This window comes from Brienomyrus brachyistius, chromosome 2 (genome assembly GCF_023856365.1).
Source record: "Brienomyrus brachyistius isolate T26 chromosome 2, BBRACH_0.4, whole genome shotgun sequence".
Lineage (NCBI taxonomy): Eukaryota > Metazoa > Chordata > Actinopteri > Osteoglossiformes > Mormyridae > Brienomyrus > Brienomyrus brachyistius.
In genome coordinates this window covers 23,122,974-23,145,523 of record NC_064534.1, presented here as the reverse complement: position 1 = coordinate 23,145,523, position 22,550 = coordinate 23,122,974, and the positions used below count along the sequence as shown (strand labels likewise).

General features: G+C 37.5%; 2 protein-coding genes across 5 annotated transcripts; both read right to left on the bottom strand.

The window, feature by feature from the left end:
• Positions 1–1,946: 1,946 nt before the first annotated feature.
• fgf5 (fibroblast growth factor 5) lies at positions 1,947–9,421 on the bottom strand. 2 transcript variants are annotated; one of them, XM_049004858.1, is made up of 3 exons: positions 9,109–9,421; positions 6,341–6,444; positions 1,947–3,225 (listed from the first exon to the last, which is right to left on the bottom strand). In XM_049004858.1, exons 1-3 carry the CDS (start codon positions 9,323–9,325, stop codon positions 2,860–2,862), a joined length of 687 nt encoding a protein of 228 aa, XP_048860815.1. In that variant the 5' UTR covers positions 9,326–9,421; the 3' UTR covers positions 1,947–2,859. The 2 variants fall into 2 exon arrangements, with proteins under 2 accessions (XP_048860815.1, XP_048860824.1); XM_049004867.1 differs by having other exon boundaries at positions 6,341–6,423.
• A 6,067-nt stretch (positions 9,422–15,488) lies between these two features.
• LOC125727851 (PR domain zinc finger protein 8-like) lies at positions 15,489–20,012 on the bottom strand. Of its 3 annotated transcripts, XM_049004838.1 has the most exons (5): positions 19,773–20,012; positions 19,367–19,448; positions 17,882–18,109; positions 17,359–17,590; positions 15,489–16,849 (listed from the first exon to the last, which is right to left on the bottom strand). In XM_049004838.1, exons 3-5 carry the CDS (start codon positions 18,098–18,100, stop codon positions 15,603–15,605), a joined length of 1,698 nt encoding a protein of 565 aa, XP_048860795.1. In that variant the 5' UTR covers positions 18,101–18,109; positions 19,367–19,448; positions 19,773–20,012; the 3' UTR covers positions 15,489–15,602. The 3 variants fall into 3 exon arrangements, with proteins under 3 accessions (XP_048860795.1, XP_048860789.1, XP_048860803.1); XM_049004832.1 differs by lacking the exon at positions 19,367–19,448; XM_049004846.1 differs by lacking the exons at positions 17,882–18,109; positions 19,367–19,448.
• Positions 20,013–22,550: the final 2,538 nt, after the last annotated feature.

Genomic DNA, 22,550 nt, shown 5'->3' with positions numbered 1-22,550 from the left:
AATGGGGGTGGCATGGTGGTGCAGTGGTTAGCACTGTTGCCTCACACCTCTGGGACCCGGGTTCGAGTCTCCGCCTGGGTCACATGTGCAGAGTTTGCATGTTCTCCCCATGTCATCGTGGGGTTTCCTCCGGGTACTCCGGTTTCCCCCCACAGTCCAAAAACATGCTGAGGCTAATTGGACTCGCTAAAATTGCCCGTAGGAATGCGTGTGTGAGTGAATGGTGTGTGAGTGAATGGTGTGTGAGTGTGCCCTGCGATGGGCTGGCCCCCCATCCTAGGTTGTTCCCAACCTTGTGCCCATTGCATTCTGGGATAGGCTTCAGAGCCCCCGCGACCCAGTAGGATAAGCTGTTTGGAAAATGGATGGATGGATGGATTTATTGAATGCTGTACTGAAAGTGAAAAATATTTATCCATCGTAAAGTCAAAATATTGTAACTCAGACCATTGTAACCTGAAGAGCATTTGTATATATATTTGTTGCATTTTGTTTTAGAAGTTAGGAGAGCAATGTTTAAGTCAAGCCTGATGTTGCCTTACACGTAAAAGAATTATCTCAGTCTCTTCCGCACAGTCCGGCATACAACTACTCGGCTACTCGGTACAATTCTGCTACTTGATATCAACCAAGAACAAAGAAGTTGGAATGGTACATCCTTAGTTCATGTTCCTCAAATCATTCCTGAACATTTTTTTGCAGTATTGCAGGGCACATTATCCTGCTGAAAGAGGCCACTGCCAGTGAGGAGTACCATTGCAATGAAGGGCTGTACTTGGTCTGCAGTACTGTTTCAGTAGATGCTACATTACAAAGTAACATCCATATCAATGCCATAAGCCAAGGTTTGCCAGCAGAACATTGCCCAGAACGTCACACTGCCTCCACCGACTTGCCTTCTTCCCATAGTGCGTCCTGATGTCATCTCTTCCACATGTTATCATGTTTGTGTTTCAGTATTGTTAAAATGATGATCTAATACTTGTCTGTCCAAATGTGTTGAAAAAGACTTAATTTTACATGTTGTGTACTTACTTTTTCACATGACTGTACTTCCCTTCAGTTGCAGTCTTTGAATAACAACAGTCCTACGTGCCTATTTTAGTCTAGCTTACCTCAAATAGCACTGTGGCTGCTTTTGCCCGTGCTGCTATATGTCTTTATGAATGCCAGTCATAGCTCAGCAGTAGGATATGCTCCTTCCTTTACCCCACACCAGACTGAACCTGGACCTTGGCCCCTAGACCAGTGGAGCCTGAGTTACCAAGGGCTGTAACATCTACTAACTCCACTGGCACAATGACACCCTAGGCTGATTCCACTCTAAATTTGAGTGCCAATAACATACATACTAAGTTTTGATGGAGGATGGGGGGAGGGGACATGGACCCCCAAAGTATTGTACCTATGACCTATAGATGGATAGGTTAATGGTCATTTCAATCTGTGATGCTAGTCTTGTAAAATCCTTTTAAGCGTGGTTTCAGTTTTGGGAAAGGTGTTATACTGTATGCAAGTACACCGAATTCCAAACAGTGTGTGTTATACCTGTTAAGGAACGTACAAATCCCAGACCATGGTCTCCAAAGGGAGAGTGATGCCACAAATTGTTATTCAGGAATTAGAATCTCTGATCTTGAGATAGCATGCGGTTACAACAGTAACCGGAAGTTCACCCATGAGGCGTCTGTAGGTCCCTTGGCCACCCACAAGAGTAATGACTGTAAAGTTAGTGCATGTGGTGTTCAGGATTCTCCTCAAACTCCCTGCTGCACAGAGAATCTTAGTCTGGGTCAAGAAGTCAAACTGAGATAATTGTTTGGGTCTTATAGAGGACAAAGTAGAAGCCAAGGAGAACACTGTCAATGTCAAAATGCCGTTGAACAATACACATCAAGAGCAAATGAAACAATGAAAATCGGAAAAATATGTACAGTACTGCAGTGTTCAGATTGATTGTTTATTTTATTAATCAAGTATACTGTCATCCTGGGTTGAAATAAAAGTGCATAATTTTCAGTTCTTGTGACAGGACGACTATTTTGGAAGTACAAAATTGCAGCATTTTTAAATGCATCGTTCATACAAAATAATACTCCTTCTGGCTAATATTCCAAGCCTACAGACAAAAACAATCCTCGCATAGCTGTATAAACACGATGTTTGATGTGCCAGCTATAGCACCACCTAGAATTAGTAGTGATACATTTAAGATGTTCATTAACAGTAAGAATGACAATAAACTTTAGCTGCCAGCTATTAATCCTGAACACCAGATCAGCAGCTTCCCTGTAGTTAATGCCCACAAGGTCACTCATAATGTGTTGAACGGTCAAATGGTTTTGGACCAAAGTAAAACAGGACTGATTAAGGAACAAAATGGTAATGCCTTTGAGGGGCAAAGACCTCAACTCTGAAAAAGCATGGCTGGACTTCAGTAAATCAGTGCTCCTTTAGAAATTAAACTCAGATTGATAGGCCTGTTGTGTGACTAGGAGCAGTCGAATTCTGCCACTATATATACATAAAATAACCACGTGAAAATATAAGTGGTAACAACGGGCTTTAAGCTCCTTATTCAATTTTGATATTTCAATTTTGCATTTTCATACATATATACATTTTTGTTGCTATGGTGGTTTATAAAAAAGAGATAAGAAGGTACTGACACAACAAAAACGCTGAAAAATTAGATGGTGAAGTGTGTTCATCAACAACAGGTACCTATGTGTTTGTAGTCCTTTTTTCTTCTTATTATAACAGCATATAGTTCCTGTCAAGAATAATGTATGGAATTCAATCTGCCCATTATAGCAATGTCCATGTATGTTATTCATAATGAATCCACAAACCACATTTTTACCCAAATCTAAATTTGGGCCAGTACTTCACTGTTCCCAAACGTTTCGGTCCGGAATTTATCCTAACTGCTGGTGAAAGGGGTACTGGCAGGACTGCTGGGGCTTTGGTCTTCTCTTTGCTATTTTCTGTGATGGTGAATCCTTGCTCACTTTTCTCCTGCAAGTTAAACCTGGGCAGGAAATGTGTGGACACATGCTGTGATTTCACACGGGTGCTGGAGCCCATTTTCGCCTTGCCCCGTTTGTTCAGTGCCACAAACCACTCGCGGCCACTCCGGCGGTTTCTGTGTGTTGCTGAGGCATATGTGTTATAGCTGTTCTCTTGAAATCTCTCCCTGAACTTGCAATCTTCTGTGAACTTTTCCTAAAAAGGTACAAAACAAGAGGAACACATAACTTTTAAGCAAAATAGCCGTTCACAGCCACGACTTTAAAATAATGTCATGGAGCACACAGGACAATGACCCTGACGTCTACACCAGGAGATGAAAGCCAAAACCTCGCACTGAATACTAGAAAGAAAGTGAATAAAAGAAGGGGAATGGTTCACCACTCAGTTGGTCTGCATCCCTTGTGTTTATGTAATAATGTTCTTACACAAAACAAATATGTCATCAAATGTACAGCAATAATTCATTCCACTATGGGTTTAATACAAGGCTGACAACATGAAAATTCTGACAAATTCTGAACAATAGACCAGATACTATTGTTTTACAATATTTCTTTAAGTAAGGAATTAGTCATCTGCCTAATTCTGCTAAGGTGCAAATGTGCTATTGGCAGAGGTTGAGGCTGTTCTCTGCTCTCTGGTTGCATTAATGACAGTCTGTCAGGAATCTTCATGTCACTGGCTGTCAGTGGTGGGGGTCGTGCCCATTCTCCGGATGCTGATGAATCATGCTACAGTGCACCAGCTTGTGTTTACTCAGCCGGGCTGAGGACCTTTTGAAACAACTCTGCCACAAAGTTGCTAATATATAAAACATCTACAAAGTAGTGGAGGTGCAAAGAAATATTTTAAAGGCATTAAATACCCCTTGGGGCAATAGTGCAATGGACAAAACACCACCCACAAAATGCTTAAAAGAAACCAGAGCCAGTCATAATGGGTTACATAATGAAATTTGCCTCCAGAAATACTGTAAACGGTACAAAGTTTGTTATCATAAGTAATTCAAACTACATGCTGAGGAAGATATATTTCAAGATATATTGCTTTGCTTTCAAAAATGTCACATTTACACAAAAAGAAATATTGCTTTAAGTTATTGTTTTAATTGGTGTGGGAATTTCGGACACATTTTTATTGTACACAATATTTCAGATAAAAGTTTTGTTCATAACATTGATTTTAAAAAGACCTTTGCCAAGTTCATTGCATCTAATTAGTTCTAAAGATATTTGTGGTGGAAAAACACACAAAAAAAATCTCTATGTTTCCTAAAATAGCCTTTAATTGCATTTATAATAAAAACAGTTACGCCTTGCTGACCAGTGCAACAAAGCGGAAAATGGTGGCATTATGGTACTTTTACAGCATCTCAGTTAGCTACTTGAGGGGACTCTGCATATATACTTGAAGGGGGATTTATTTGTTATTTGATTTACATTGTTCTCAATGTTTTTCTATCAATGCATGAGCAATTTATCTAGATTGTCTCCTGTTAATGATGGATACGTTCATTATAAAATATGAAGCATTACTATAATTTCCTGTAGAACGTGGATACGTACTTTTGAACTGTAGCCATTTACAGTACACCATAATCATTCACAGAAATATTGAGCAAATTCACTGTCCAGGTTTGCTTTCACAAATAAGTGGTCATGAAATATGCCAGGAACGAATGAGTTAGATGGTATCTGGATAAAAAGAACAATGAAATAATACATCTCTTTAAAAAATAGAAAAATGCATGTAGAAATTTCATTTGGTCTTTTTCTGGAAACCACAACCTCTGATCTGGCCTTCAGTGTAACACTCTTAGCCAGCAAGTTCTGAAACCCTTCAGGCACTTTTGAACAGTAGATGCATTAGTTTTATGGAAAGAAATTCAGAATATTTTGAATGATGGGAATGATGACAAACCTGATAAAGTGATGTTAAATGTAAGATCAACTGTGATCCTGCAGTTCCTCAACATTACTAAGCAAATTATTTTGTCTTTTTTTACATCGAATGTTGAATTTGTAATGTAATTCTTTCTTCCCAGGCTCCTAAAAAGTGTCCCTGTAGAAATGCCATCTTTCAGAGAGAAAAGGAGTAAAGTACAGACGTTCCCTGGGTTACGATGGGGTTTCATTCCGATAAATCTATTGTATGGTTAAAATATCATAAGGCAAAAATGCATTTTAATATGGTAAACCTAACCTAACAAACATCATAGCATAGCCTAGCCTGCCTTAAACATGCTTAGAACACTTACATTAGCCTTCAGTTGGGCAAAATCATGAACACAAAGCCTATTTTATAACAAACTGTTTAATATCTCATGTAATTTACATGCTGTGATTAATCATATGCATCGTAAAATAGAAATTTCGCAACACGGACCCCTGTAACCTGGCATAGTCTGTATATATACAGTAACAGTAGCAGCCTATTGAATACATACGACTTTTTTATCCAAAAAAATGTCATGAACGTTATGTTACCTTTGTTAAACTAACAATAAGACATTTTCTAACATATCACATTTTAATGTGGCTTTCGATTCTATCTAGCTATACATTATTAACCAATGATTTTATAGGCATGTCTTAGGGTGATATATGAATTAGAGCAGTAGTTCTCAACCTATTTGCACCGCGACCCAATTTTTACCATGCCAGCTCAGTCGCCACCCTATATCAAGCATAAGTTTAAATTAACGATATGATCAATCATGCAGTGCACTCTACAGTCTGATTGGATGTGCCAGTGAATTTTAAATTAAGCATCTGTGGTTTGGCTTCGTGGATAGGTTGAGTGTTCACTAGTTTTGCCCTAAGCATTTGCAGTCCCAAGACCTGTTTATATAGCTTAATTCTAGGATTGGGGCTGGGAAACCTGATCATGTATCAGCACAGCAGCTTCCTGGTTTTAAAATGCTTACATTTACATCACTGCCTTGTGGGTTAAAAATCGGCAAATTAGAGAGTATTCTGTAAAAGAAATGTGGTTATATCCCCTCACTAGTTCTTCAGTCTTGACTATGTGTTGACTGAAAATGGATGATTCAGTATATTTAATGATTCAGCTTTAAATTATAATAGTAGACCTACCTTTACGATTTTAGTGTGTCTATATTGGTAATGGAGTTAATGAGTATTACTCATATTATTTCAAACTAAATATCTGCTACCGTTACGTAGACACACATATATTGTTTACACAAATATTTAAAATTGTTGTTGAAGTAGCAATTGTTTCTATTTATTTGTGCATTATTTCCCAGTTTAAAGTGATTTCAGAATAATGGTATGCTCATACTTACAATAGCATGCAGTCTTCCCCGTTTATTCATTGCTAGATATCTCTTGCTGAAAACTCCTCGAATGCCAACAATGCCCTGAGAAACTGCAAAGAGTTCCAGCACACCTGGATAAGTAAGCACATTCCAAATCAACACAATTTAGTTAACTGGGGATGAACTGAGCATTTAAAAAGTGTGACTTAAATGGATGTAAAAGTGGCATTTCAGGAAGAAGTGTCAGCCATCAACTGAATTGCAATACTTATGCAATCATAAAACATTAAATGGCATCTACAGCAATAATAAATGAAATAGGAGAATATAAATTCCCAAACGGGAATGATTAACATGTACCATTTATACTTACCAGCATCACATATGCTTTACAATTCTTAAATCCACCCATCCATCCATCTCCATCCAACCATCTAGTTTCTGACTACTTATTTAGTAGAGGGTTCCCAGGAGCCCATACCATAGATGGATGGCTGGATGGATAAGGCAGGAGAATACCTTTGAAGGGATATATAGAAACTCCACACACACAGCATGGAGGTCTGATTCAAACCTTCAGCCCTGAATGCACATTATTAAAACCTGATAGACATCTGTGGGTAGCTCAGTGGGCTCATACCTCCAGGAGACGGATTTGGGTTTCTTCCTGCTCTGTTGGTGTGGAGTTTACCTGTACCTGCAGATACCCTAAATCCAAAAACATGCAGCTACAGTATATGAATAACTTGTCCTTAGCGTGTGCCCTGAGACGCACTGACATCCCACCCGCAAAGCCCCCTGCTTCCTGCTTCTGCCCTCTGCTTAATGTGATGGGTTCACCATCACCCTTTACTGAGTAAGTGCTTATGGAAAAAAGGATGTATGGTTCCTCTGCAGTCATACGGTACAGCAGAAGAACAAATGAATTTCCTTTTCATTTGCACTGTAATACTCAGGACAAACTAAGATCAAGAAGAGCTCAGATCAGTTCCCCTACTTAGCTCAGTGCCTTCAGTTTGTCCATCATTCAGAAAGGCCACAGGGTGGTGTAACACTTTCAGTGTTATTTTTTTATATATATATATATATAAATGAAGACACAAATATTTACTTTGTGTTCAACACTCCAAGTTTCAGGACCGGCTTTGGCATGATACAATAATAAAGCTGTCCCACCCGTACCTCTATAGTCCACCATCTTGTATTCCTATTTGGCTAATCATCCCTAGTCCTCTCCTTCCCCATCCACTTCAATGCGTCTCACTCCTGTAGAATCTTGGCTGGTAAAATATTCGTCTTTCTCCCCTTTCCACCAAAGTCGCAGGACCTGCTGTTCCTGACCGCTGTTGCGTTTCCTCTCGTGCTTCTGACACCAGTATTGTCAGTATTAACTAATGTCTAGGACTCCCCAGTAGAAGAATAGTCCTTACTTGGGGAACTCTTCTCCAGTTGTACATGACATCACTTTAAATTGTGAAAAATCACCTCAATCACAGCATGTATTTGTACATATAAAAGCCTGAATCAAAAGTATCCATTCGGTCCTAAATGAACTTTCTTTATTGAAGTCTCCATTTTAACTTCTTACTCTATGTCCATATCGCACAATTGCCGACTGCTGCCTACCAATACTTGTGCAGTAATAAGTATTGCAGTTCTGTGGGGGTTGTTCTTTGATAAGATAAAAGATTGGTGTGAAAAGCAAATTGTTGCTTTTTAGAGGAAGCTGACAGATCATTAATGTAGAGTGATTTGTTCCTACATAATAGCTTGGCATCAGTGCTGAACACTGGTGGTAGGTCTCAGGATGTAATGTATGCTTCATATCTATAAATGTGATTTATTCTATAACGTTCTTTTCAAGTATTATTGATTGTAAGTTTTCAAGAATGTATTTCACCTGACAGTATGATTTTATGGTATATTACATGTTTATCTAAGCTATTTTTCAAGCAACGTAAGAAATGAAGTGGCTGGTTCTTTAGTTTTGTTTTATCTCCTGCCCTGTCTTCGTGAGATCAGCATCCTCTCCCCTCGTTCATATGGATTTCTTGCCGAAATAGTGTCACTAAAGAGAGTGGTCATGGGGTTTTGTGTGCGATCCTGCCTGGGGGGGGGGTATGGGGGGGGCTTGCTTTGTTTCCTAACTTACAGGGATATGGTTCAGTCTCTCTGCATCACTGCTCTGGATAAGTGGTTGGAAGACATTGGAATGGATGGGTATTAATATAACATCAGGCAAAAATAAATAAATATACACTGCAGTAACTTGTTACACTATTGCACTGTTACAAGAAACTATAAGGATTATCTTCTCAGTACTTGCAACTGATGCTTGGTAGTAATACATACACAGTGTAGTGGGTATGAAGACCAGCAGGGCTACTTATAACGTCACTTTAGCCATAAGTATAACTGAATACATTAGTAAACACGGAAGTTTCTTTGTATAAAACCGTAACTTCATTCAATAATTCCCAAAGCAGAATTCTGTTTCCTCACATTTGCAGGCTATTTTACCTCAGTAAATATAACTGTATTTATTTCCAAATGGGCAGTAAAATTTAAAAATATATGAAGCGATATATTAATTTCGGTTATTGCCTTAGAACGATGAGTGTACATTCGATTGCTAAATGGCAATAAAACAGTATATGTAAATATGTCTACAATTAGGAAATTAGAGGGCGATCCGTGTTGATAATGATAATGATATTTTGACGAATAATATTTCTAATTGTTATTTTCTTAACAGACGCGATGGAAAAAAATGCAAGCCGTTTGTAGAAACTTACTCAAGTGGTCTGGCGCATGACTGCCGTTGATTCTACCATCCGGGTGAATTTGCAGATGAAAGCCAATGCCAACCCTACAGTACAGTGTGCCAGTCCTACGCCCCGGACTGCTACCTCCTTCAAGAAGTTTATCGTCCACCAAAACCTGTTCGGATTCAGCTGACGCGGCTGCACAAATCAAAAGTAAAACATGAATAAAGCAAAAATAAATGCTCATTCTTCCAAAACGGGACTCTTTGTCTGTTGCTAGAATGGCTCTAGCATGCTGTCGTTCACGTATTCCGTGCACGGGGGACTGTGTCTGCACAGATGTAGTTACAGCCCTTGATGGGTATAACCCGGGCTTCTGTAGCTGGAGTAGATCTGCTGGCACGAAGATATTTATAACACAAATGATCTCACTGCTTGATGCGTGCCTGAGTTTTCAAGGTCGCCGTCTCATCTAGATTTTTCGCTTTGAAAAGTCCTGCCTAAGACTGATTGCTATGTAAAAAACCAAAATAAGGAAACTAACAACACACATTACCTGGAGGTAACACGGAACAAGAACATGAAGTGTAAACTGATGGAAAAATTAAAGCCGAGTAATAAGTCCAATTTTAACAAACATGTTAAACATTTATTTCCAAAAGAATTATATATTCTACAATAATATCATATTCTTTATTTAATGGCAAAGATAATATGAATTACTTTGACACCAGGATATTCATGGATGCAAAAATTCGTAAAAACATTTAATAAAAATGATCACGTCTATTCTGTACACTTTGGGGAACACAGAACTAAGACCTACCGCGGCACTGATGTGAAATTGCCATGCAAGCACACATTTCTTAGTGTTAACGTTTTAGTAGCTTCCCCTAAAATACATTTATTTAAAAAGGATAGGGCAATCATTCACGTTCTCAAATAACCCCCAGCACGCTACTGCGGCAGCACCGTCAAAGCTTCGCTTGTTTACACACCATATCTCTCATTTCTTCTGACCAGGGTAAGGATTTTCAGATAACACGAGGACCCCGAGTGTTTTCAGCTTCATTTATGTTTGCAGAATTACATATATTCTTCATTTTAATGAATCTTCACTGAATAGGGTTTAAACCCGAAAATTAAGGAATAGAATTTTGTTTTTCAGTTGTGTTATTCAGTCAAAAATTGCTTTTCAACTTATCTTCAGTACAAAAGTTCTGCACGGCAGCTATTTTGTGATTAATGAATTTTGTACAGCATTGATATGCAGAACGGCGCAAACTCCACCAGCTCCCACACTATCAAAATATAGCAAGAAGAGCTTTTACTAAACATATCTTAGACATGGTGTGATATGTACACAGTATATGGTTTTTTTAAAAAAAAGTAATGAGGTGTCCTGTTTCGCATTTTTCTGTGAGTGTATGAAATATTGTCTATGTGTGTCTCTTCCTCATGATGGAACGCCATTCGATGCATGGCGTCCCTACTTTGTCCCCTTGTGCTTCCTGGGATAGGCTCCAGGCTACCTGCAACCCGCTCCTGGATAAGCAGTTATGGACTAGGGATGGATGGATGGATGGATGGATGGATGGATGGATGGATGGATGGATGGATGGATGGATGGAATATAGGCTGAAGGATTTTGCTTTTGACACCAAAAATAAACCCAAATGATGCATCTGCCTTTAGAAATAATATTACAAAATAATATTACAAATAAGCTGGTCAATCAGATATCATTGAGTAAAGATATTGTATAAAAACCAAATCTTTAATTTGAACATGATGCATTAATGGAATTTTAAAAGCAGAAGGCAGGAATGGCAGCCCTATGTGGGCCCAGTGCTTTTTTCATTCTTGTTCAGCACTTGATGTATTATCTTTAAACAATCATTGCTCTCACATTACATGTTTCTTCTGACCTGACACAAATGCAGCTTTATTGCCATCCATGGGCTAAAGCGCTTTATTCAGTCTTCACCGGCTGTGGGGTTCATCCAATCAACTGTTCAATCAAAGCTAATTAATTAAGAACTCAGCTGGAAGGAAAATCAGCCATCGAAAGCGGCTTTACTCTGAGACACATGTAACACATAATCAAGACAGGATTATGTTCAAGAGGAGCAGTGCATTCTTTATTTAAGACCTACTAAATTCCCCAAGGAGACATATAAAACACATTTATTTTACCTTCCATTATATATATATATATATATATTTTTTTTTTTTAAATTAAAGACTTTGAAAAAATGCCTTTATTGCTTTTGTCTATTCATGCTACTTTTGATTACTCATTTTACCACACTGTTCTGATTTCTTTTTCAGTGTATCATTATGCGATAAAATTATATTGCAGCTTTTAAAAATTATTTCAGTCCTAACCTTTCTATCCTGGACGTCCCAAGGTCTTTTAAGCAGAATTTCTCATAATTCTGCTTTATGGGAGAGAGACATCCCAGAATATGAGTGTTTTGTACAGTGGGAGAGTTTAGGTCATTCCACACATCAATGAAGCATTTAATCACTAAGCCAATCTAAACATTTTCTTAAGCAAGAAGTCTTGCCTTTAATTTGGGGGATAATGGTTCATTATTTTGCACGCTGGCCTCAGTCCATCTTGTGACAGACAAAGAAACTCTGGCTTTGGGTTTAGGGTAACCCTAACCTAACCCTAACCTAAGCCTAACACACAGAGACCATAACTACTGAAAACATTCCGTTAGCTGATTCTCTTGTATAATTCTTTTGTCTAAGGAAAATTAATTATCACATGCCTCAAGAAACTAAGGTTTCCAAACTACAGACGTTAATGCCCGTCATATTTTAACAATAAAATTACTCTGCACAGAGTACCTTTATGAAAGAATTAGTTATCATACTTTAAGACTTTTTGCTGCATTTCAGTGGAAAATGTGCTGCAGTTTTTACTACACTGTTTGGGGCAATAGGACGTCAGGTTACCTCCCGAGAGAGAGAGGGTCAGGTGACCAGCTTTATCTGTTTTGCCTGATACCACCTGTTTCCAGATCTCTGAAAATATATATTGTGATGCTCCCCTGTTTTCTTACTTTTTTGTTGTTAACCCAACTTCCGCATTTTGTGTTTATGCATGTGTCATGTTGGCCCCAGTCCTACCACATTTCCATCTGTCCCCGAAAAGGGAAATTGCTATAATAAACCATTCCTCACTGCCAAGTCTTCATGGCAAACGCTTCTGCTCGCCTTTCTGACCCGAAACTCTTCCACACGATTTCAGACTTCTTCTTCTCTGAAGGAGAGCGCATTTTCTTTAGCTTATTTTTTTTTTGGGGGGGGGGGGGGAAGGTTCATGCAACAGCTTGTACACCATATTCCATTCTCCTGATCTCACGTAAATTACTGCTCTCTCCAAATCACGTGAACATACATGAGCTTAAATTCTCAGCTTACATTCTTATACTTAAATTCTGATTTAATGGACAGCAAAGCATCCAATCGAAGTAACATTTTTTCATTGGAAGAAGACCTATAAAACAAACATTTATAGAAATGGTTCGATACATAATATTCGGCCCAAGATTTTTATTTGTTTTTATTATGCCAAGGAGTGCCGGTTGATGGTGTGGATAAGAAACATCCGGCCATTCGGACCTTGTGGGACTATGTGAATTGTGCTTACAGAAATAAAGTTAGAGGTGATAAAAAATGTAGGCATTTTTCCATTTCCATACGTATGTTATTTGTGCAATGCCGTTGGCTCATATTTAAAAGTTGTCATAATTTGTTATGGTAATGCCATTTATTTGCACAATCTTATGCCGAGATATATAAAATAATATGCGCTAAGTATGTAGAGGTATGATGTATGGTATGCTATTCTTATATATTTTTATACACAGAGACCTATACTGCATGTATACAGCTGTGGCAAAAATTAAGAGATGACAGCACATATTTTTGTTTTATTCATGTGTCAATTTATAGGTGTGTGTCTCTGAATAATATATATTTTTTTGCAAACTGCAGCCTGGTTCTTTTCTGTTTCTCATTAATGAAGGACTTCTAGCTTACTTTATGGGATTTGTGTCTTGAATCTACAGGAGTCTGATAACAACTGTCCTAGCAGTGCACTTCACACCTGCACTTAACGTTTCCCGTTCCTTTTGAAGGTCAATTGATGTCATCCTGCGATCCATGACGAACTATTGAATAAGTTTAACGGTCATCTCTGGACATCTAATGTCGCTTGCGCCTTCTTCCTGGCTGCTTTCTGGTGATATCCAGTGTCTCTTGCTTCACATTATTCTTGTGTACTGCTGTCTTAGAAAATGTGAGCCTTGAAGCAACCTGCTGCTCAGCGTGCCTTCTGCCAACAGAACCACGATTAAACCAGGATTTAAAAATGCAGATTTGCCTATTTTTTTCCGCGGCTGTATATATATATCCCAAAAATAAGTGCGTACATTTGAAATTGACTGATTCGCTGGGTTAATTTACAGTACATTCCAGTATCACGTACGGTCGAAATTACGCAAAACGAAAGCTTGGGGTCACTGTTTAGCTGTTTTTGGACAATGTTATCGATTTCCGCATTATCAGTGTTCATGTAGGGCATACGTAAGTAAACGTATTTAAAAACTAGATTAAATACTGTACGTACGGAGATACATGTAAATAGGCCTGTATATATATATATATATATATATATATATATATATATATATATATATATATATATATATATATATATATATGCATAAAGGTTTCAATTTCTGAATTATAAAAATTAAGATTTTAAAAGGGAATTCCGCGATATTTGTCACAATCGCCTCCAGTTCACTTGAATTAGTAGGGGTAAAGTGATTAATTGGATATATTTGTGTTTAAAATTTTTGTAGTGAATAAAAATAATAGTTCATGTTGAGGTGATAAGAATGAGCTGGCGAACAGCCAGACTGTTTAAAATGCGTTTGGCTGAAGTGCCAGGACGAAAACAAAAGGTAAGTATATATAGGCTGTCTACACGTGGTACTGGTGGATTACATTTAGATTCTGTTCATAAGAGAGATTGAAGTTATGTCATATTCGGCACGTTTGGCAGGTCTGTTAAATTGGTCAGATTAATTCCTCTGAAACGAGTCAGTGGATAGGCCTATATATTTTTTTTACATTATCATCTTCATCATCATCATCATCATCATCATCAACAACAACAACAATAATAACAATACTATTACTACTACTACTACTACTACTACTAATAATAATAATAATAATAATAATAATAATAATAATAATAATAATAATAATGGTTTCTCTCAGTTTCCATTTTCCGCTTCAGCGCGGTACTGCCAGTCGCCTTAGTCGCATTAATTTGTTCACGATCCAAACGAATTGTACTGAAAATTGTTCTGTTCAAAGAATTGATTTTATATTCGGATACAGGCCACACATGATTCGGTGATACAATTTATGTAGGTCAATGAAATGACAAATCAAATATGATATTTCATTTGAATATTGATCTGGGAGTCTAATCGCAACCTGGTTGAATTTTATTATTATTATTATTATTATTATTGTGCTTTGTAGACGGAAATATTTTGGTGAAGTTGAGCATGTTATTTGTGAAGTCAATATGGAATTTACTTTAGAGCAGTTAAACACTACCGCGAGGAAAAAGTTAAGCAGATATTATTGTTGTTTTCTGTATGATTCTAATATTATCGTTTAAAAACTCGCAGCTACTGAAGATGGTAGATGTGCCTTTATATGACATTTTATATATTGAAACATGTGAGCAACATCTAACTAAAACCGAACGTACAGCTTCTCCCCGCTGGATTTGCAGTCGTTAACCGATAATTTTGTTATTGCTTATCCTTCCATGGTGATTCGCGTGAGGAAAATGTTCCGGATGAGCAGTCAGACGAACAGTTCAGTTCAGTACAATTATTCAAAATTGATGAAAATAAAGCTATTTTATTGTGAAAGCATTCAACATGATTAGATAAAGTATCATGTAGTAAATTTCAGCAAAATGAAGAAACACTGAAACTATACCACACACACAAAATATTACACTTTATATTTGGAAAACAGGGAGAAAAACTGCTATTTACAATGTTTTTATAGACTGCATATTAAATCAACCTATTTAATATTACATGCACTCGCATATAATCAGACATCATAATCCAACATATTTCAATAATTAACCCTTAATTAATAACATGAAAAAATATCCAATTAAATGCACCTCCACTTTATTTATTTTCTGTAAATATAAAATACAACTTACATCTACATACATAATTAGCATCTCATTTATTCCCAAAGTAAGTGCTTAGTTTTTTTCCAGTGGTCAGAATGCTTTTGCATATGCTGAAAACATGACATTTGAGGGGGGGGGGGGGGGGGGGGGGGGAACCCAATATCCGTTTGAAATGAAGAAAATACTGTGACTCCATTTAAACAATAATCCCATTTTGATAGTAGCCGCGAATAATGTCACCGAATGAGCATTTCCACAAAAAAAGCTAGTTGTGAGACGTCATGTGTCGCGAGAGGTGGTGACGCTCCCTGAACGACTCGTTGCAGATGGGACACTTCAGCTTCTCCTCTCGTCGTCGCTTTATCAAGGGCTCCAAGGCGTATTCTTTTTTGTGATGGGACCTCATGTGGTAAACCAGGTCAGAGGTCATGCGGAAAGAAGCGTTACATTTGGCACACCAGTTCTGGGCAGGGAGGCAGAGCGAGGTGAAGGAGGGTGGGAGGAGAGTGAGAGCAGAAGTCATCTGCAACTGGATAGGTCCAGAGGTCTTTGGCCAAAACGCTGTTGCATAAAGAAAGGGGCTCTGTTTGGGGATACCAGCTGGAACCGGACAATTGCTGCCTAGCTCAGAGCTCTGGAGCTTAGCAGTCAGGTGTTCAGGCTGGTAGAGTCTGTTGGAGGAGATGGTGTCCTGAATGCTTGGGTGACAGTCCACAGGGGGGAGAAGCTTCGGTGTCATGACCAGGGGCGATAACTGCGAGAAGGATCGGGCTGGCTGGCTGAAAGCACTCTTCCTCTCCGAGCTTCCGATGGGCTGAGACACCGAGGTAAAGGCACTGGCCAGTGAGGAGCTCTCCATGCGGCACTGCGGCTGCGTCTCCATCAGGACCTGCCTCATGTTCAGCTGCTTTTCCGACGGGCCACTGCTTGGCCTTCCACTGCCCTTGTTTTCGGTGTTGGAGCTCAGGTTTTTCGCACTGTGTTTTAGGGTCTGCAGTGCCTTCTTGACCTCGGTGAAAGCACTCCTTTTGCCTTCAGGAGTTTCAAGGTTGGAGTGAGAAAATGCCTGTCTGTTCCCTTCCAAAGCATATGCCCCTAGGTACTGTTGTGCCGAGTTCACTAAATCTTCCTTTGACTTGAAAGGCTGCGACAAGCTTCCATTCCTGTTCTCCTCTACATCAGAAAATTTCCTCTTGTTGTTGCTCTCGCTCCTAATTTCGGCATCTTTATCGTGTGTCGGACTGGTCCTGTTGTTTTCAAGATCCCTGGCTAAGTTGTGGAAGTCCATGGAAGGTTTACCATCCTGTGAGGTAATGGAGACCTCCGACCTGGCCAACTTGGGGTTCGACCTTGCAAGAGCCATGTTAGCTTGCTCACAATTATGTTTGGAGTCCTCATTTAGGCTGTGGATGCTTTGTAGTCTTTTGGTGCAACAAAATCTTAGATGAGCCAGAAAGGGAAACTCAAACTGGAATCGCTGGTTGCAATCTGCGCACACAAATGGAGGCGATCCTGAAATACAGATGATATAAACAGTAGGTTATTTCCAAAGAAAATACATTTTGTCGATAAAACAAAAAACAATTCAAACACTGACAGCATTGTTGGCGTGGCAGATACAGTTAATATGGAATTTATTTGTTCATCAGTTCTGTATCTATAAAACTGCTCACACTTTTTTGCTGTAATAATTGTGCACCTGTTGTAAATCGAGCTAATGTTCTGTTAATCTGATTAAGGTTTTGTTTGGAAGGCCATTTATTTTTCAAATTTTTAGTAGGTAATAATCAATTTAGATATGGAAGTAAATAATTCCTTCAAGCGTGAGAGATTGTTGTTAATTTTAGTACAATCATTGCTTCTATTGTAATAACATTAAACATTAATGTACGGAAAATCTGTACATTTCACCTATAATGTCCATGTTGCCTATTGAGAGGTGTAAGATTAAAACCGATTAATTTGCAAGATTTATTTACAAGATTTAATTGAGAAATGTGCTACTACCTCTTTCACCCTACCTTTGTTCTTTGCTTGAGCTCTGCTAAAACTGAGCAGCAGGAGATTGATCAGGTCTTTCCCATACCAAACCAGTAACTCCTCATCTTTCTCAATTCGCTTCAGGGATCTATAGAACAGCTGACCGTTCTTCACGTAGGCCTCTAGGTTTTGCTCCTCCTTATCCCTGGCAGACTGGACCAACCGTAACCACATGAGACCATCGGAGGGGCAGCTGGCTGTCGAAGTGTCCACCTGCACAAAGCAGTCATTAGACCGGTGTCGTCGTCACCATCATCATCATCATCTGTTGTGATTCAAGTAGAACCTCACTCAGTCATGAAGGACAGCACTTCATTTTAGTTAATCTACATACACACAGATATACAGTATGATTTGTTAGCTATTAAGTATTTTCTAAATACTTAAAATAGTATCAATTAAATAATTAGTTCAATGACTTCAAATACATAACACTAACATCAACAATAATAATGCATACATTGTATAATAATTGTAGTAATTTATATTTTAATAAATTCTCACCCTAAAAATGTAAGGCGCAGTTCGCTTGTCTGTAGATTTGAGCGCAATAAAAGCGATACTGTCGTACAACGAAGTGTGGCTCAAAACGCAAGGTCCAAAAATGGCATTTTCGGGCACGTCGCAAGTCGTGTACACGCTGGTTAAAATATCCGTGAGACACTGCTGGACTACCTTGGCATCTCCATCCCACACCAGTTTCTGTGTTGTGGATTCCTCCATTATTGCCTCCTAGGAGATTAAGTAAATAACCATTCGAACGTAAGAAATCTGTGTCAAAAAACAGTTTACGTAATTTTTCGGAATTCTAAAAAGTCGAAGATCTTAATTCACACATTTTCCCCTTAATGTTTAAGTCATGTGTATTATGCCATAGATATTTACAACTGTGATCAAGGTGATTATTATGATAATAATGATCATTATTATTATTATTATTAGTAGTAGTGGTGGTAGTTGTAGTAGTAGTAAGAGCAGTAGTAGTACTACTAGTAGTAGTAACAAAAGCGGTAATAACACTACAAGGTTTTTGTCCGTAGTATCCACGACTTGCATTTAATATCGCATTACAATTTAAGCGTGTGGCCACTTGGGTTTTATTTATTCGAATATAACACAGTCTGAGGACATGAAAATAATAAGCAAATAAACCAAGGCCGCTCGCAAAGCATGTCGAATGGATTTCAAACGGACTGTCAAAGTCACTGATCTCATGACAGCTAACCTTTAACTCCACTATACAGGACGGAGCGTATGTCTCCTCATTACCATAATCCACCGCTTTCCCTCTGAGACCTTAATTAAAGCAGCACGCCTATCAGTGGGTTAAAGGCAAACGAAATGTAATATAATCTCTAAACGATTCATACGAATTAGCCAATAGGCCTAGGTAAAATAACGCGTCAGCTATGAGGATTCATGTTCCAGCAAACCTAAAATACATAACAAAATTAACGTATAGCCGAAATACCCACAATGTTGCTACATTTTAATAAAAATAAATATCAATGTTTACCGTATTTTAAGTTAATTACAAGTATTAAATATCAGTAAATAATTTTTTACATGTCATCAAATATTTTTCAAACTCAAAACAGATGTCAACATGTCAGTTTAACTTTGTTAAGTTTTGAACGGATCAAGCGCCAATTAATATAAGAGCGTACGCTGTCGTGTAATGATATGCATGTCAAAGACGAAATACTTGCACAAAATAAAAACATATTATTTGTGTAAATGCAAAATTATATAGCAACTATATAGAATATAAGGTTTCAATTCAGTTTGGATTTAAAATAAAAATAAATACAATAATTTATATTATTCATTTTTGAAACTGTACCTTCTATGTCAGTTTTATTTAGTACAAAACTAGTGGTATTACTAAAATACTATGTAAATACGCCCCAGGAAAAATAAGCACTATTTAGAGTACACCAGAATCGTCGTTTTGCAAAAAATGGCAAAAAATATACTAACATGTTATACCTAATGTATTTGGCGGTTCGACATAATAAAAGTTGTACATGTTCTTCTTTTTTCCTTCTTTCGTAGAAAGGTCGCAATATCACTGGGAAAAACCAGACGAAAGGTCCAATAAATATGTATTTTATCCAAGCGAGATTATTGGACACTTTCCTATCTATAAAGTAATGTCACATTCATATCACATTCAAGTATATATATATATACTAAACTTATATAATCAGTTATTTAAGGTGATATTTATTTTAATGCGATTCCGAGCCTAGTTGTAACTAAATGTAGAGTGTAAAGTTTTGATTATAACTGTTGTATTTTGTATATTTCTCAGAGCACCAAATAATAGTCGCGATTGACATGTGTGATACCTCTTACTACAGAGCAGTACTAAATTAAGGCGAAGGCTACTCACCGTTTTGTTGAAAGCAATACAATCCGCAGTGTTTGAATGATATGCCTGAAAAGCTAGATCGGATCGTTTTTTTCTATCCGTTTACTCAGTACATCTTGCGAGCTGGAAATGACAGCGCCTACGATCGTCCATTCGTTATGGGACGCAAGACAGTACAGATGGACTCGGCGTACTGGCTGCCTGGCACACAGATACACACTTTTTGTTAGCTTCGCATCATTTGCCCAATGAGGCGCGTCAGTGTCTGTCTCCTCCCTTTAACTCTTTCCAAGCCGACTACCATTTGGTGAAATTTTACCTGCAACTTGCAAAATTGCTTTGCAAAAGGTATCAAAACGGCAACTTATTGAGCTGAAGACCAGTAGTTTGAGGTTTGTGAAACGTCCCCCAAATTTGATTGAATTTTTAGCCGGTTTAATAAATTGATTGCTAACTATTTTATTTTGTATGAGCTTGATAAATTATCTACTGTGGATCCAATACGAAATCCCTAATGCATTTTTACCCCGTAGAAATAGTTGTGCGCATGTGCGCTTCTACATAGTAAACATTAAGTAACATATTAATACGAAAAAAAAGTTCCGTTAAATTTTGTTGCACATGAGCATAGTTATAACTTACATGACAAAATCTGAATAAAGAATTTTTTGGAATGCGGACAGAAATGCATTTACTTTCAGAAAAACATAACGTACTCATGTACTGTCATTTCCTTATATGATTTACTGCCTCCACGAAGCTTCGGAATCATCTGGAATCCTCTTATTGGTCCCAGTATTACTGGACCACTGTTGTTTTTCACATCACAGAAAATAAGGTAAATTGCAGCTCTCTTCCAGCTGTCTGACATATCGTTGCAGAAGCCTAGAAAAAGTAGCATAACCCGCTTTTTAAGACATTATGTCTTAAAAGTGCTGGTTTCCATCCTAACAGTACTGGTCATTACTTTGTAATTACATTGTAATTACCCTGCAGCAATTAAGTAGTAGTTATAATCCCATTGATTAATAATTTGACCGCCTGCAATGTGCAAATAATTTGGTCACAGTCTAACTGGCTTTAATTATCAATGCAATTGCATAAAACACATAGCAGTTTATGATAGTAAATAGTAAGCAAATCTAGTTATGTAAACATAAGCTATATTGAACATAATGTAAACTGCCATTTTTTTGGAATATAAACCAGTCTATCCACTTTTATAATAAATGACTTACAAGATCAAAAATGTCAAATATGCCATGTGTAAAAAATGCTTATTTTTCATTCTCGTTGGGTATACTTGTGTCTATAAAACAACATCCTCCGTGCATGTGATCTGCCAAGCACAGAATGATGAGGATAATTTCCCATAGAGCAGTAAGTTCCTCGCAAAGCCTTTTAGGCAAAGCAGACTCATCGCCGCTTATGACAAGCATCAGTCATCCGTTCCAGGCCTGATCACTGCATTAAGATCTGCAGTATATAACTTTGACTTTTTAGAATAACCATCAAACTATTTTTTTTATTGAACGATGATTGAGTGCATTTGTTTACTTTCACGATACATATATTTCATTTCACATTTGAGATACAAATGTAATTATGATTTTGGCTGATTTAGCAGATAAGCAATAGAAATACAATTTAATGGCTATTTCAGTTTGATATTGGTTTTAATTTGGATAAATCTACTTGTTTTCTCTGAGAATTTCAGTGTGTTTGGTAATATATTTTACTTTTAATTGCTGTTATTCAGTATAATAAAGTAATTTAGATTTGGGCCAAACCATAGGGGGCTTTTACAGAAAATATCTTGCAGAATAAAAACGTGCCTTCAGAATTTTCCAGAATTAAAGTAATGTGTACATTTCATATTGATAAAGACATTGTGTGCTACTTTCCACATTTCAATGGGATTATGGGGGAGAGGAAAGGAGATGTGATTTTATTGGTATCTGCGACTGTTTTCATTTATCTATGGCATTTCATGGATGCATATTTCTGTGTTGCTTTAATATATTGTGTTCAGCATCAGAAGTGCATGTAGTAGATTTTAATTCTGCAGATTAGTTCTGCAAACTACTACCTACGTTGCGATAATTATCAAGTCTTTCGTAAAATGCAGAGTAACATCCTTTTCTGACCATTTTCATTTTGCTGTATCTTCTGGGCACTTCCTCTTTTCGCTTATATGAAATAATCCATCCATCCAAACCACAGATTGCATTTTAGGGAATCAAGACCTATGTACCCGCTGGGAGCCCATTGGGATCACATGTTAAGCAAAAAAAAAAACTCAAAAAAAAAAGTTTACTCTGCTCTCCATTTATGAAGTTTAACCTTTATTTTACCTTATTTTTTTCCTTTTTATATTATACATAAATGTATTTTGTCAGTTGAAAATAAAAGTTGACCCAAAATTGTGTTGTGCATGATTATACTGTGCCTTTAGAATTTTCCAGAATTAAATTAATGTACATATTTAATATCGGTACATGAATGAACGTACCAATGTCACATTTTAGTCATCTGATAGATCAGGAGTCTTATTTTTATACCAACCTCATGTATTGGCTGCCTGTTTGTACAGTAAATCATGTTTTTTTAATTAGCTGTAAAATTAGGCACATCACCAGAAAAAGAACCATATAAAGATTTTAAATGTAACGTATGCATGTATAATATGTGAATATGAATCTGTCATTTATACATTTAGTTATTTGCTTGTTTGTTTGATTTTTTTGTTGATCACATGACGACTCCATGAATACAGTTTATCCAACGATCAATCCATCT